This window comes from Mastomys coucha, unplaced genomic scaffold (assembly GCF_008632895.1).
Source record: "Mastomys coucha isolate ucsf_1 unplaced genomic scaffold, UCSF_Mcou_1 pScaffold18, whole genome shotgun sequence".
NCBI lineage: Eukaryota > Metazoa > Chordata > Mammalia > Rodentia > Muridae > Mastomys > Mastomys coucha.
The window spans coordinates 23477338-23494595 of NW_022196900.1; the positions used below are offsets into that span (position 1 = coordinate 23477338).

Here is a 17258-nt window from a genome sequence, read left to right on the forward strand (position 1 = left end):
CCCTTCCCTTCCCTTCCCTTCCCCTCTTCCCTTCCCTTCCCCTCTTCCCTAGGTCCAGCCTAGGTCCACACTGTCTCTTGGAACCAGAGTCCAGTTTGGATGTTGTCCTAGCCACAGGGGCCACAGAGTCTGTTTTTCTTTTTCTTTTTTAAAGATTTATTTATTTTATGTGTATGAGTACACTGTAGCTGTACAGATAGCCGTGAGCCATTGTGTGTGGCTGCTGTTGAACTCAGGACCTCTGCTGCCCAGCTTGCTCGGCGTAATTCACTGCAGCTGTCTTCAGACGCACCAGAAGGTGTCCAATCTCATTATGGGTGGTTGTGAGCCACCGTGTGGTTGCTGGGATCCGAACTCAGGACCTTCGGAAGAGCAGTCAGTGCTCTTACCCGCTGAGCCATCTTGCCAGCCCATGTTTTTCATTTTTGAATTATAGAAAACTCACTGAGTTTGGTGGGGAGGGGTCAGGGTTTCACCAGTGACCCTTAAAAAATCAGTTTATTCAAATATGCCTAAAAGAATTTCTTGCTAGATTAGGGACAGAAATATCCCCGGCCTTTAGATGGAAATGATTAGAGGCCCTTTGGAGCCAAAAAGAATCTGAAAGAATTTTTTTTTCCTTTTGTTGCTATGAAGTATCAGATTATGAAACTAACATGTTCTTCTGTTATGCGTTAACAAATACTTGTTTAATACCAGAGTACTGTTATACTTTACAGCATTAGTGGTTCTCAACCTATGGTCACGACCCCTTTGGAGGTCGAATGACCCTTCAAGAAGGGTCATATATTAGATATCCTACATATCAGATATTTACATTATGATTCCTAATAGTAACAAAGTTATAGTTATGAAGTAGCAGTGAAAATAATTTTATGGTTGGGAGTCAGCACAACATGAGGAACTGTATTAAGGAGTCTCAGTATTAGGAAGGTTGAGAACTGGTGTAAGAGAGACAATTGACTCCTAATTTGCCTTTTGTTGTTGGTTTGAAGCAGGGGCTCTCTCTGTAGCCCTGCATTGCTTCAAAATCGTGGCATCCCTTCTGCCTCAGCCTCTGAAGGGCTAGGATTACAGACAATTGCAGGTAACGGTCCATCACTGACTAACAGGAACTCATAGGGATCTGGAGGCAGCAACTGAAGCAGAGGCTGTGGGGGAGGGCTGTTTTCTGGCTTGCTCAGCCAGCTCTCTTATACAACTCCTCTGAACCTGTAAGCCAGCCCCAATTAAATGTTGTCCTTTATAAGATTGCTGTAGTCATGGTGTCTGTTCACAGCGATGAAACCCTAACTTAGATACAAGGACCACCCGTCCAAGGGTGTCAAGACCCACACCAGGCTGAGCTGAGCCCTCCCACATCAATCAGTAATTAAGAGAATGCCCTGTAGGCTAGCCTACCAGCAATCTGGTGGAAGCATTTTCTCAATTGCAATTCCTCTTTCCAAATAACTCTAGTTTATGTCAAGTTGATGAAAACTAACCAACACAACTGACCCAGTTTTCTTATTACCTCGAAAAAGAAAGAAGGGTTCAAGTGGCAGAAAGTTATTTCCTGGAAATAGAGCTCCATGGAGGAAATCTCCTGAGCACGCTGTCTTGCCAGTTATGACCACTAGGTGGTACTATTACATCATGAAAACAACACCTTTTGCGCCCAGTAACTGTACAACAAAGACATTTTCAGGAGTAAATGGAGAAGATACGTTTTCTAATTTGTATACAGGGTCCAATTTAAATGCTTGAGGGGACTGGTAGCTCCTTGATGCTGAGCTTGTTGTCATGGTTACAACACCAGGTTACAAATGACAAATAAGAGGCAGTGAATATAGAGCTGACGAATGAATGGACTATCTCAATAAATTAGATTATTACTGAAAGCACCCTTTTAAGAATGTGTGGAATTCTGGAGTCCACAGGCTTCGAATTTGGGGAAGTTGGAAGCTATTGATGACCAGACATCATTAGGACAGACTCAGGGAGATGAAAATACCAAAGGTAGCCTAAGGCACCAATACTGCTTTTCATTCTCCCTCCCTCCCTCCCTCCCTCTCTCCCTCCAACTCTCTCTGTCCCTGTCTCTGTCTCTCTTAGTGTGAGTATGGGCTGAGGTTGTTGCTTGCCCAGGGTTTAAGTCCTAGCACCAAAAGGAAGAAAGGAAAACCAAGAACAGAGTCTATGTGTACTTGTGAAACATCTGAAACAGTCTTACATAGAGCCTAGCCCAGACTCTAGTGAGAGATGGCTTTTGCCGTTGCTTCTGAAGGGCTTGAATCATAGGTGTGTGGTGCTATCAGGGAGCCTGTGTGTATCTTGGCTAGGTCACACATGTTTTAAAAAAAATAGGGAATGGGCAGGTGAGATGGCTCAGTGGGTAGAGGTATTTACCATCAAGCTTGATAACTTAAGTTCAGTCTCCAGGACTCATATGATGGAAGCAGAGGATTGATTTTTGTGGATTACCATCTGCCCCCCCACACACACACACACTGCGGCAAATGTGTACCTACACAGAGACAAAAAAAAAAAAAAAAGAAAGAAAGAAAAGAAAAAAAGAAAGGGGGCTGGAGATCTGGCACAGCAGTGACGAGTTTGCTGCTCTTCCACAGGACCTGGCACCCACATGCTGCTCATGACTGTCTATCTGTCCAGTTGTCAAGGATCTGACGGCCTCTTCTGGATGCCATGCACTGCATGCACAGACACACATGCAGGCAAAACACTTGCAACATAAAATATATCTAAACTAGAAGTAGAGTGTAGTTTGGTGGGGTACACCTACAATCTCAGCACTCAGAAGTTGGAGACAGAATTTCTAGTTTGAAGCCAGGCTGGGCTATATAACAAGATCCTGTTTCAAAACATTCTTGACTTCTTTCTTGAGTCTGTACAATGTATAAAGGTATTTCTGCCTTGGAGGGGATTGCAAAATGTTATCTGTTAATTTTCTCTGCCTCCCATTCACTGGTTCATTGTAAAGTCATTCATGGTATAAATATTGTTGTAAAGATTTAGTGTGTGTGTGTGTGTGTGTGTGTGTGTGTGTGTGTGTGTGTCTGCTTAGATGAGTATGCGCACATGTGTGTGCACTGGTGCATTTGTGGAGGCCAGAAGAGGGCATTAGATCCCCCGGAACTGGAGTTAGAGGCATCTGCAAGAAGCCTGGCTTGTCCTGTGGGTGGTGAGATCCTCACAAGTGTGAAGCAAGTGCGCTCAGTCACAGAGCCATCCTACCAGCCTCCGCTGCACAGTGATCAGCTGAGCAGCTGCTGTGGGAAAAGCACTGGTCCAGGTTATGTGAGCATCTCATTGTCTTCTTGTCTTAGTCCTCCCAGATCAGTTACTCACCAAATCACATTAGTGGTGTCGTCTGAACCCGTCTGCTCCTCTCTGATACCTTGGTTATTTTTCTGATCTGGGCCCAGCCTTGTGTCTCCTGGTTAGTGCTTCAGCCCTGCTCTCCACACAGACGGCCACCTCCTCTTCACTCATCTTCCAACATGAAAGCTCGTTGTATCACACCTTTCCCTAAAGCCCTTCCTTGCCCGGAGATCAACACAGCCTCTTTTACTGGGTTTACAAGCTTCGAAGGGCACAGCCACTTCAATCCGCTTTATCCCATTTGCCTGCTCCCGCCTTATTCTGTGTGCTTCAACCATGGTTCCTTTTATTTTGACTTCTTCTAATGAGCCGTGTCCTATGCTATTTTCAGACTTAAAATTTTTTGGGACTTTCCATTCAACCTGGAACATTCTTTTTTTCCTTCCCGTTTGGCTTTTTTCTATTCATTCTGAGCTCTCAGCTTACATGTTCCCTGATTTGGAAATAAGCCTTTCCCCACCTGGACCCATTCATTCCCTTCTCATGGTCTCTATGGGGCGTGTGGCCCACAGCTTGTCTGTTGCCACCATTACTGCCAGATGGTGAGTATGAGCGTGTCACTGCATGTTTCCACACTTGCGTGAGTGCCTGACATTGTGAGGGCCCAGTAATACACGCTGAAGAGGGAATTAATGGGATGCATGTCTAACATGTCTTCTCTCTTTCATTCACTTGTTCTTCCTTCCTTTATTCCTATCTTCCTATTATTATTATCATTATTATTATTGGTTTAAGATTTATTTATTTATTATATGTAAATACACTGTTGCTGTCTTCAGACGCACCAGAAGAGGGCATCAGATCCTATTACAGATGGTTGTGAGCCACCATGTGGTTGGTGGGAATTGAACTCAGAACCTCTGGAAGAATAGTCAGTCAGTGCTCTTAACTGCTGAGCCATCTCTCCCAGCCCTATTATTTTTTTTTTAAGATTTATTTATTTATTTTATGTATATGAGTATACTGTAGCTGTACAGATGTCCGTGAGCCATCATGTGGCTGCTGGGAATTAAACTTAGGATGGCCCCGCCCTGCTCAATCTCCGCCCCCCCCCCCCACTCATTCCAGTGTAATACACTGAGGCTGTTTTCAGACGCACCAGAAGAGGGCATCAGATCTCATTATGGGTGGTTGTGAGCCACCATGTGGTTGCTGGGATCCGAACTCAAGACCTTCGGAAGAGTAGTCAGTGCTCTTACCCACTGAGCCATCTTGCCAGCCCCTATTATTGGTTTTTTGAAACAGAGTCTCACTATGTAGCCCCGATTGTTCTGGAACTCCCTCCCTGTGTTGACCAGGATGATCTCAAACTCACAGAGATCTGCCTGCCTCTGTCTTCCTAGTGCTGAATTAAAGGCATGTGCCACCATGTCCAGCAACTCTTAACTCTTTCTTTCTTTTTTTTTAATTTAAAAAATTCAGGCGGTGGTGGCACAGGCCTTTAATCCCAGCACTTGGGAGGCAGAGGCAGATGGATTTCTGAGTTCGAGGCCTGGCCTACAGAGTGAGTTCTGGGACAGCCAGGGCTATACAGAGAAACCTTGTCTCGAAAAACCAAAAAAAAAAAAAAAAAAAAAAATGTATTTGGGTATTTTTTGTGCATGTATATCCATGCACCATGTGCATTCCTGGCACCCAAATAGGGCAGAAGAGGCACTGCAACTGGAGTGACAGACAGTTGTGTGCCATCATGTTGGTGATGGGACTCTGGAAGAGCAGCCAGTGCTCTTAACTGCTGAGCTATCTCTCCAGCCCTCACTTCTTTAAGTGTACTCTGGAGCTAGCCAGGAAAGATACGACACACAAAAAATGGAGCCATGCTGGTGAGAAGGGTCAGCCAGGATGTCATCATTTGAAGCTGTGTTTCCTCCATTTGAGGTGGAGGGGGATGACCAAATGGGATAGATTTGGACTATAGGCAAGGAGTAGAATTCTTCTGGGAAAGAGGTAGGACCTAAGAATGCTTGGGACTAGCTTGTACAGGACCCGGACATCAGTGGATAGCTAAAGGATAGCCAGGGATGGCTCTTGATGAGACTGAATTACTGTTTTAGAAAGTGTTGATCCAATGGCCACACGAAACTGTTGAGAGACCAGGGAGACTGAGCAGGAGGCTTCCCTGTAAGTTAGGGTGGGAGGTGCTTAGGACCTGGAATAGTGGGTGGCGGTGGACTCTAGGGAGTCCGAGGGGACAAGGACTGAGCAGTAAAGGTGGGAAGGAATGGAGGAGAGGGAAGAGCCATTGCTTTCAGCCAGATCCCACCAGGTGCTGTCTCTAGCAGAGAGTCAAAGTCAAGTGGAGGAGCCAGTCGAGGAAGGAAGAATTCATTCATCAAACCTTTATGCAGGCGAGTGAAGGCTACATTTCCCTGTGGAAACTCCGTGTGTGGGGTTAAAAAAAAAAAAAAAAAAAGCTCAATGGTGAGAAGACACACAGAGCTGACATGACGACTGCAACTAATGGAAGCTGTCCCAGTCCCCCCCACACACACCCTCCGCTCCACAGGATACCTCTAAAGGGAGGCCAAGATGGGGAAGGGAAATTTGCCAGTCCCCTTTCCATTTGTAATGCTATGTGACTTTATGAGTGACATAAGGGATTATTTTAGGGCAATGGCGGCTATTCATAATCTATGTCTCGTATGCTGGTTATAGAATTGAAATTCCTGGCAAGATTTAGACACCCACTCGCCCTGCTCCCACCCCAGTGTGTGGCAGGTACTAAAAGGGAAATAGGCAGCTACGAAGACCTCTGCTGCTGGGCTGGGGTAGTTCCCTCTCTGAGTGGAAAGATGGTGTGCTGGCTACATTGATGTCAATTTGGCACACTGTAGTCATCTGAGAGGAGAAAACCTTGATTGAGAAAATGCCTCCGTAAGATCTGGCTGTGGGCCAGTCTATAGAGCCTTTCCTTAATTAGTGATTGATGGGGAGGGCCCAGGCCCTTGTGGGTGATGCTATCCCTAGACTGGTGGTCCTGGGTTCATTAAGAAAGAGGGTTGAGGAAGCGATGGGGAGCAAGCCAGTAAGCAGCACCCCTCCATAGCTTCTGCATCAGCTCCTGCCTCCAGGTTGCTCCCTGTTCGAGTTCCTGTCCTGGCTTCCTTCAGTGATGGACTACAATGTAGAAGTGTAAGCCCAGTAAGCCCTTTCCTCCCTAACTTGGTTTTTGGTCATGGTGTTTTGTCACAGCTAAGACAGATGGGGAAGCAGACAGGGCTCCAGAATAGGTGAACAATCAGAAAGGTGGGCACACAGGGGAAGACAGGTGTGTCCTGGTCAAGGTGGCCTGGGTGCTTGAATGAGAGAGTGAGCTTGGCGTCATCAGAACAGTCAAGAACAGTTAGTAGGCGTGTGTGACAAGTCAAAGGGTGGGAAACTGCGGAAAGGACCGGACTCTGGCAGAGCAAGCAGCACATTTTCCCTGGAAAGCTGGGAAGAGTCAGTCATACCAGAAAGCAATGGTTAGAGAAGCAGGAGGGCCCAGGCAAGGTGGGGGACAGCCAAGAACAGAAATGCAGCTTCCGTAAGGGGATCGACAGTGACCGCCAAGCCAATGAATGGCTTTACCTGAGAGGAGGTGGCAGAAAGGGTGACTGATGATAATCCGTGCCCCTTCTCTGTTACAGCTCCAGTAAAAACAGCCTCCCCGGAAGAATGGGCTCCGTGCCTACCATGGCCTTTTTCCTTTGTAATCTGCTGCCACCTGTGGAACTGCACTTTGCCATCTTACACTGATGCAGAAGGTGGCTCTGCTCGACCTCAGCCTTATGGTCCAGCTTGCGGGGTCCCGCTGAGCCACGGATGTAAGCAGTAGTGGTTGTGCTTCCTATGAATCAACCCCCGCAGCCTGTCTGCCCATACGCTAGAGCCAGCTTCCCACGTGGCTGTAAACACTCATTTGTTAAGGGTTTCCCTGGAGTTCGCCTCTTGTGGAGGTGACCTCATCAGAATCTAGATAAGACAGCCCTTAGCAGTTTGTTCCCGGATGCAGGGGGCCCTGGGTGTTTTCAGCCAATGGTTCCTTATCCTGGTTACATTGTTCTTTTTTAAAAAAGATTTAAATAATATGAAACCCCTCTTTTACACATGCCTGCTTAGTGCTTCCAGTGTTTTTTTTTCCAGTCTTTTGAGCAGATGCAGATTGCAGTATGTCATTTTCTCTTGGCCTGAAAGACCCTTAATATTCTCCTAGTGTGTATGTAGAAGTTGAATTCATTCAGCTTTTGAAAATCTGAGAAAATACTTAGTCTTCATTTCTTGGAAAGGTATTTCTGCTGAGTGGAGAACTCTTGTTGACGTTTTGTTTCTTTTCCTAGCATTGGGGAGACACAGGTAGGTAGGCAGGGGTCTGTGAGTTCAAGAACACCTTAGTTTACATAGTGAGTTCCAGCCCAGCCAGGGGCTCTATACTGAGACCCTGTCTCAAAACAGAAAGCAAAACAAAACAACCTTCTCTCCCCCCACACACACACTTCACCAGCCTCAGGCGTCTTATGAGGCTCTGGCGTAGGCCTCTTCACAGTTCTTTGTTTAGGATTCATTGAGATTTTTGGATTTGAGGTCTTATAGTTTCTTCAAATTTGGAAAAATACAGCCCCTTGCCCCCTGCTTCCTTTAGGGCGAAGTGTGTGTATACCGCAGGGCCACACAGGTGTGTGCCTTCTTGGAGGCCAGCCTCCAGGGCAGTTTCTCAGGTGCTGACATGTTGGTTTTGAGGCAGTTGGCCTGGGACTGACCCAGCAGACTATAATGGCTGGCCCAGGAGCTCTAGCATTCACCAGTCTCTATGCCCCCCACGGCATGATTATAAGTGCTCGGTACCATGACCAGTTTCATATGGAGTTCTGGGATGGAAACCAGTCCTCACGCGTACTCAGCGAGCACATGACTGACAGCCACTTGAATGGATTTTTTTTTGGTCTCCAAGTTCATTAATCGGCAGTGCGAAATACACTACCAATCTCATCCTGTGCAATTTTCTCTCATCTCAGACATCCTGTTTCCCTCTTCAGATGGTCAACATTTCACTTGATAGACAGACAGACAGACAGACAGACAGACAGACAGACAAAGAGACAGACAGAGAGAAAGACAGAGATGGATAGAGAAAATGAGAGAGAGGCAGAGACTCAGACAGAGAGACAGAGAGAGACAGAGAGACAGGGACAGTGACAGAGACAAATAGAGACAAACATAGAGACAGAGAGCCAGAAACAGAGAGAGAGAGAGAGAGAGAGAGAGAGAGAGAGAGAGAGAGAGAGAGAGAGAGAGAGAGAGAGAGAATGAGAGAGAGAGAGAGGGAGAGAGAAGAGGTAGCCAAAGGCAAGACATACCCTTCCAAAGAAGGCACTGATGGCCTATTTCCTCTAACCAGGCCCCGCCTCCCAATAGTTCATTCAAAAAGCACGCATCAATGGGTCAATTCACAGAGGGAGTTACAGTCTTCCGGATCGAGTCCCCTCCAATAGCACCATTAGCTGGGCACCATGCCTTCAGCACATAAGCCCTTGGGGCCATTTTATATCCAAACAATAACACTGTTAAAGTGCTTCTCGGGCATATAAAATATAGTTATACTGACTATTTTAATGTCTTTGTCTACAAAGTCTACCAGTTGTGTTCTTCCTCAGGCTCATTTCTATTGATTGATGTTCTTTCTTGCTGTGGGTCATATTTCCTGCTTCTTTGCATGCCTGGTGGCTTTTCATTAGACTTCAGACACGACTAGTACCTAGCTGGGTGCTAGATATTTTTGTATTCCTATAAATAATCTTGAGCTTGTTCTGGGATGCTGTTACCTCACAAAGAAACAGTTTAATCTTTCTGGGTCTCGCTGTTAAGGTTTTTCAGATGGGGCCAGAAGTGCACTGAATCTAGATCACAAATACAGCAAGATCCTTCTGGGTACGGTACCCCGAGCCTCATGACCCGGCAGGGGAGTCTTCCAATTCTGGCTGAGAAGAAAGCTGTTCTTGGCTCCATGGAAGCTTCAAAGACTATTCTCTCTAACTCCTGTAGGCATTTCTTTGCCATTCTTGGGTACCTTCTGCATATCCAGTAGTCACTGGTGTCAGCAGAAAGTTTGGGTAGGACCCTTGCCAGATCTCTGGAGTGCTTTCTCTCTTGGTGTGGCCGCCTCCTTTCTGTTACCCATGAAGTCTAGTTATCTTGGCCTCCCAAATGCTTAATTCAGGAGTTGGAGTTGCCTTTAGCTGTCTGTCCCTTTTGGAAAACCTCCTCTAGCAGTAGGCTGATCTGGTCATAGGGTCATAAGACTCACCCTAGCCTCATATCTTGAAAACTACTGCTTGTTTGTTTGTCTGTTCCTTTCTTTCTTTCTTTCTTTCTTTCTTTCTTTCTTTCTTTCTTTCTTTCTTTCCTTCCTTCCTTCCTTCCTTCCTTCCTTCCTTCCTTCCTTTCTTTTTCCTGGTCACTTCAAATAAAAGGGAAAATCCAGTCCCTGCTATTTCACTTTGGCTAGAAGCAGAAATCTACAATGTTCTTTAGGTTTGGAACTCTCTGGAATACAAGACTATATGGCAAGCCAAGTGTTCCTTATCAGACCAGGAAAAGTGGTGCTTCTTCAAGGGCTTCCAACTCAAGTACAGGATAGAGCAGTTTGAGGGCACTCTGCTTTCTTCCTGGATCTTATCAAAACTTGGCCTCAAGTTAGTTGTTTCATTATCCTCTGGCGGTGCAGGCTTACTGATTTTTATGATGAAGCTGTACCTCTCAGCTCACACTTGATGTCATCATTTTTTGGGGGGGGGGATATGGCTTGATTTCTACTTAGATGCTGTTTTGTGTATTTAGGTCACCAAAATCTTCTCCACTGGAGGCAAATGAAAGTTCCTCCAGTACATGTACAACAGCCAGCATTTGCTGCTTGTAGACAGCACTATCCCCAAGATGCCGTGTTCCACTTTGAAGATGAAGTGCAGACACACTCTTAAAAAGCAGGTCCTCCATTTCAAGAGTGAACAAAACACCACTTAGCCAAGCATTCCGTCTGGTTAAATTTAGAACAAGAGAGGGAGAAAAGAAAAAGTTCAGAATATTCTCTGACACTGAGCCCAGGGTACTTTTCCTTTTAGAGTGACTTGGGCACATTATCATTCATGTGGACCTGTTGCCGCTCAGCAATCTACTATGGGCTGGAAGGTCAACAATGACTGCCTTGTTGCTGAATCCAGCGGGCCCTTCTTAGTTATTAACCTCCTTGACCTCCCAACAGCATTTGATGTGGACGGTTCTCTTCACCACACTCCCTGGCTTTTCTTTTCCTCCCCTTGTCTTTCTGTTTCTGTCCTCCAGTCGGTGCATTGCCTGGTTAGACCCTGAACCTTCCTCTCACCTGGAACATTATCATTGGGATTTTTAAAATCTACACCTGTGGCTTTCCTGGGAATTCCTAAACCAGTGTTTCTAGCCTAAGCATTTCTTCTGAGCACCCACCCAGAACGTTCAGTCGCTTACCTGCCACCCTCACGTTGACCCCATAGAGCTAACACACCCTTAGCTGTCTCCTCCTGGCTAGTTTTATGTCACCTTGGTATAAGCTAGAGTCATCTGAAAAGAGGGAACATCAAAACTGAGCAAATGCTTCCATAAAATCTTGTAAGGCATTTTCTTAATTACTGATTGATGAGCCATGACCCAGCCCGCTGTGGGTGGTGCCACCCCTGGACTGATGCTCCCGGGGTCTCTAAGAAAGCAGGCTGAGCAAGCTATGAGGAGCAGGTAGGTAAGCAGCACCACTCTGTGGCCTCCATATCAGCTCCTGGCTCCATCCTGCCCTGACTCCGTCAGTGATGGACTATGATGTGGAAGCCTGTGCCAAATAAAGCCCCTTCTGCCCAAATTGCTTTGGTTATGGTGTTTATCACAGCAAGATTAATTCTAATTAGGGGTAGCATCGGCAGAGCTTGCTGACCAAAAGGAAGACTGAATGCAAGGAATTCTGGCTTCTGAAACAAAATGTGCATAGGGTACCCTTTACAGAGACATAGTGCCTGGCAAGGAGACCTTGAATCAGGTCTAGGTATGCTAGGTAAGTGCTCTGCCACTGTGCTAAACCCCAGGCCTCTGAGTTCCTTACCGTAAAAGTGTGAGTTCCCATGGGAGGGATCCATTTAACCTGCGATATGTCACCCCTCCCTCCCACTCTAAACTCCTTCCTGTGTGTCCCTTCATTTACTTTCTCATCTGTTATCTTGTGGCCTTTATATGCTTTGTTCCCATCCATCACCAGCATTGCTCAACTTGATCACCCTCCACGTCATTTCCTTTGGGAATTCTCTGATTTCTTTTATCAACCGGCCTTCCAAGAATAAATGAGGTCTTATTCTCTGTTCCTAAATATCACTCTCGTTTTCTCTGTGGTAACACTCATGTGATATCCTATAATCTCAGCGTATCTTACATTCCCAGTACTCAGTGTAAGGCTCAATCCTATAGACAAAAGACAAACACTGGTTGCTTTAAATAATTGTTTGTTTTGTTGTTGTTTGTTTGTTTGTTTTTTCTAAGACAAGGTCTCTTTGTACAGCTCCGACTGTCCCAGATCTCGGTCTGTAGAACATGCAGGCCTTGAACTCAGAGATCTACCTTATTTCTCTCTCCCGAGTGCTGGGATTAGAGGTATATGCCACCATGCCTGGCCTTTTCTGTTTTTGTTTTGTTTTGTTTTGTTTTGAAGATACATTTTCACTATGTAGGCCAGGCTGCTCTTAAACTCAAGAGTCTTCCTGCTTTAGCCTCACAGTGCTGGGATTACAGGTGTCTGCTGTCACACCCAGCTGCGGCACTGAAAACTGTTGAGACAGTCTTCCATACCCTAGGCAGGCCCTGAACTCACTAGGTAGCAGAGGATAACTTTGAATTCCTCATCTTTCTACTTCTATCTCCTTGAAGTGAATTTGACTATGTTAGCAGCCATGGAGGTCACAGACTACTAGCCTATTCTGGTTGAACAATAGAGGTTGATGTGAAAGATGGCTTTTTTTTTTTAAAGATTTATTTATTTATTTTATGTGTATCAGCACACTGTAGCTGTTTTCAGGCATACCAGAAGAGGGCATTGGATCCCATTACATACAGATGGTTGTGAGCCACCATGTGGTTGCTGGGAATTGAACTCAGGACCTCTGAAAGAGCAGCCAGTGCTCTTAACAGCTGACCATCTCTTCGGCCTGAAAGATGGCTTTTAAAGTAGATCCTTATTTTTCACACTTTCTTTTTTTTTTTTTTTTTTTTGGTTTTTCGAGACAGGGTTTCTCTGTATTTTCCTGGCTGTCCTGGAACTCAGTCTGTAGACCAGGCTGGCTGTTCATTTACTGGCTTAGCAACCTGATTCAGGTGACAACTCTGCACCTTAGTTGCTTCATATGTCAATATAGGCTTCCTAAAGGCAAATAGGATTTGATGACTTCATTTTTTTTTTCTTTTAGAACTCAGTATTTTATGTATTAGTTATACTTCTTATAAAATCATAATTTACATTCCTTGGTGCATGTGTCTCATTTGTCTTTATTGGTTTGTAAGTTTTTATTGTTGTTAATATTTGCCGTGTATTTCACAACTTTTTCTAACTTTTCCCCTTTTTATTCAGGATTGAGCATGGGGCTACATATGCTAGGCAAGTGTTCTGCCACTGACTGAGCTATATCGCTAGTCCTTAGCTATATCGCTAGTCCTTAGCTATATCGCTAGTCCTTAGCTATATCACTAGTCCTTAGCTTGTTTTTCAGTTACACATATTTGTACCTTTTTCAGTGGAAATAAAAAAATATTTACTTGCTTGAGATCGTCTGTTATACTATGTAGCCCCAGACTGGCCTCAAACTTGTAGGTCTCCTGCCTCAGCCTCTTGAGTGCTGGTGATCCCAGGCTTGTACCATGCCCCGAAAAGCTACTTATTTGCTTTTATTCTTATCCAACCATTTGCAAATGTACAATGCATTCTTAGTTCATCTGTTACATGCAGACTGGCCAACAGCCAGGTTTGGCTTCTTAGGCTGTAATTTGCCAAGCCCTGAGCAATACATTCATTAATTCAAACCGTCTTTGCATTCCTGGAAGAAATACCACTTGACCATGAACAAACTGTTGGCTTTGGCGTATGCATATTTAGGATTCTTGCATTTACATATTTGTGAGTCAGGCTGGTTTGTGCAGACATTGCAAACTAGTAGTGTAGCACAGATGTATTATTTTATTTGGCTTATAGCCTATTTGTCAATATTTTAAAAAAAATGGGAAATAGTACATTAAAATGGACTAACTTTTTTAAGGAATGTATCAAAAACTGGGAGCATTTTGTCCCAGCTTTACCACCTTTTATAGAATTTTCTCTATAGTGTGTTTTCTGTTTCATTAATTTCTGTCTTTATTTTATTGTTTCGATTTATTTTATGTGTATAGGTGCTTTCACTGCATGTACCATGTGTTTGTCTTGTGCATGTAGAGGTCAGAAGAGAACATCAGATCCCTTGAGACTGGAGTTAGATAGAGCCTGTTATGAGTCACTGTGTGGGTGACCCAGAGCCTTTGGATAAGCGGCCCGTGCTCTTAACCACTGAGCCAGCTCTCTGAGGCTCCTGTCCTTATTTTATCTTTACCTTTGGTTGACAGCTTTCTGGCTTTTGCTATTGTTTATCTCTTAGCACTGACAATCTTCCTCTCCCTCCCTCCCTCCCTCCCTCTCTCTCTCTTTGTCTCTCTCTCTCTCCCCTTTTCTTCTCCTTCTCCTCCTCCTCCACCTCCTCCTTCTCCTTCCTCCCCACCTCATCTTCCCCCTCCCCTCCCCCCATTCTTCTTTTGGTTCTGAAACATTCTAAAATACATTGGAATCTTCTGTTTCTTGAAGGCCTTATAGAATGGGCCTCTAAAACTATTTATGCTTTCTAGAATTTTGCAAATAGAAATTTACTTTTGTTTCTTCTTTTCTTTCTGGCTGATGACCTAGTAAACATTACTGACCTGAATGTGAGCAGGAGTGTTTGTCAGATCTGTAGGTAGACACCTGGATCTGTTTTCTGTCCTAAACATTGCCTACTTCCCCAAGATGTTTGAACTTATATATTGATATAAAAAGGTAGGGCCATGCTGGGGGCTAGAGAGATGACTCTCTAGCTTGCTGTTGTTACAGAGGACCTGGGTTCCATGAATCACAACTGTTAGTAACTCTAGCTCTAGGGCGGTGGTTCTCAACCTGTGGATTGAGATCCCTTTGGGGGTCAAAGGACCCTTTCACAGGGGTCACATAAGACACTATTGGAAAACACAGGTATTTACATTATGATTCATAACAGTAGCAAAAGTACACTTATGAAGTAGCAATGTAATAATTTTGTGGTTGGGGTCAGCTTACCATGAGGAACTGTATTAAAGGGTTGCAGCATTAGGAAGGTTGGGAACCACTGCTCTATGGGATCCAATGCCGCCTTCTAGCTTCCGTGGGCATGAGGCATACAAATGGCGCACATACACATCTGCAGGCAAAAATGCATCCACATAAAATAAATAAATCTTTTTTAAAAGGTTCCACTGTTTTTTGTTTTTAAAGAGACAAGGGTCTCATTGCCCAAGCTGGCTTTGACTTGGCTGTGTATCTAGGGATGACCTCAAACTTCTTATCTTGCTTCCATCTTCCAAATGATCAATATAATACTCAGTTTCTATGGTGCTGAGGATTGAGTCAAGCAGTCTGTGCATGCCAGGCAAACAGTCTACTAACTGAGCCACATCACTAGACCATATTTTTTTTTAATAATTAAAAGTTACCTTCATATCGTATCTGTCTTTTTCTTTCTTTCCTTGTTTAGTCATAGTTTTGCAAGGGTTTCTGTGTATTGGTAGATGCTGGATTTCCTGTCTGAGTCCACTTTTTCCTTTGACCTTCATCTGTTACTTCCTTTGACCTTCATCTGTTACTTCCTTTGACCTTCATCTGTTACTTCCTTTGACCTTCATCTGTTACTTCCTTTGCATATGATTTAGACTTACCCTTCTACTTTTTTTTTTTAATGAATCTACTTTGTCATTTTATAAATAAAGTATTTTTCTTAGGATTTTGATTCTAATTCATTGTCCTGTTCTTGGCATGACATTATTGAAATATTATTTAATATTCGGTAGTCTGTCTTAGCTTCTTTTTCCACCACTGTGATTAAAGTATCCTGACAAAGTCATGTCAGGGGAAAAAGGGTTTCTCTCTCACACAATTCTGGTCACAGTCTATCACTGCGGGGGAACTCACGGTGGCAGGGGACCATGGTTCACGTGGCTTCCATAGTCAAGAAGTAGAAAGCAAGGGTCACTGGTGCTTGGTCCTTCTTCTTTTCACCCATTCCAGGACCTGACCAGCAAAACAGTGCAGTTCACTCTCAGGATGGGTGTTCTCATCTCCATGACCCCAACCAAGAAAGCCCCTCTACACAGTTTCTCACAGAGACTCCTGTCTAGGTGGGCCCCAAACTGGCCACGTTTACAACTAAAATGAACCATCATGGTAGTTCAAGCATTATTATTTATTTATTTATTTATTTATTTATTTATTTATTTATTTTTCGAGACAGGGTTTCTCTGTATAGCCTTGGCTGTCCTGGAACTCACTCTGTAGACCAGGCTGGCCTTGAACTCAGAAATCCGCCTGCCTCTGCCTCCCAAGTGCTGGGATTAAAGGCGTGCGCCACCACTGCCCGGCATTATTATTATTTTTTAAATATTTTGGTTATTGGGCAAGAAGATATGTTACACTGTCAGTGAGAGAATGTTCCCAAATTAATCTTTTTAGCCTCTCTTTTCTAAAGTGAAACCTTTCTGATCCCTTCAAAGCCAGGCTATAATCAATCTGTTCCCATATGGTGGATGTAAGTGGTATATTGAAGTGAGCTTTGTATATATATGTATGGTATATTTGTGTGCTCTTGCGCATCAGGAGCATGTATAGTGTGTATGTGTGTGTGTGTGCGCACACGTGTATCATGCATATGGAGTATCATATTTATATGAGGTATGTGATGCATTTTGTATGAGGTATAGCTCTCACTGGGACTGAGCACTCCTTGCAGGGGGCATAACTAATGTCTGCTCTGCTCCTGCAGGTCTGCAGCACTTTGGAACTCAGTCCCTTGTTTACGTCCTTCGTTTGAAGCTAGAGCTGTCCATTTTCTCTGGCTGGATGGAGAGGCCACATCAGGATACTTCCTTGTCCAGGAAAGATGCCTGTACCCAGACTTACCCACCTAGGAGGAGGATTAGGCATGCCCAAGTACAGGATGCAGGTAAATCCATCTGCCGGTAGGTTAGGGCTAGAAAGGTGGGCTGCTCCTGCTAAGGGTAGTGTTCCTGGCTCAGGGGGATGTGGAGGAGGTGAAGGGCAAGACAGGGCTTCACAAAATACCAGGATTCAAATAATCCAGTGGGCTTTATGGTATGTGTCTCATTTGCACTTGACCCTGTATTAGCTAACCTCAGGTGTGGACTTCTCCAGTTTCTGCTCCACTCTCCCCGCCCCACCTCACTCTCCTGGCCAGCTGACCTTATGATACCCAATTTCTTGTCCTCTCATAAAGGCAGGTCTGCTGCCCATCCCTACTTTTGGCCATGGGGCATGTGTGGAGGTCATGGAAGAACAGAGGGTAATGGTCTTTGGAGCAGATAGGCTTGAGTTTAAATTTCAGCTCTGCCTGTTTCTAGCTCTGCAAAACTTGGGCAAGCTGCCTTCCCTTCCTGTCTGCCAGTCTGATTTCCTCCTGGCAAATAGGAGCTAATAGTTTTTAGGCTTACTGTGAAGTCTAAACGACATGTGTGAATTGCTCAGCCAGGCTCCTGGCACTTTATATACATTTTTGCATTCCCCCCCCCCCCCC

At 44.7% G+C, this 17258-nt stretch overlaps 1 protein-coding gene across 3 annotated transcripts in view; it reads left to right on the plus strand.

Annotated features, from left to right (window-relative positions):
- The window catches only part of Rgs3 (regulator of G protein signaling 3), a 142639-nt gene that overhangs the window by 1171 nt on the left and 124210 nt on the right, over positions 1-17258 (plus strand). For all 3 annotated transcript variants that reach the window (XM_031377601.1, XM_031377600.1, XM_031377605.1), the window contains exons 2-3: positions 7011-7187; positions 16491-16670. In XM_031377601.1, the coding sequence (XP_031233461.1) occupies positions 16568-16670 (103 nt within the window). In that variant the 5' untranslated portion in view covers positions 7011-7187; positions 16491-16567. The remainder of the gene's footprint in view (positions 1-7010; positions 7188-16490; positions 16671-17258) is intronic.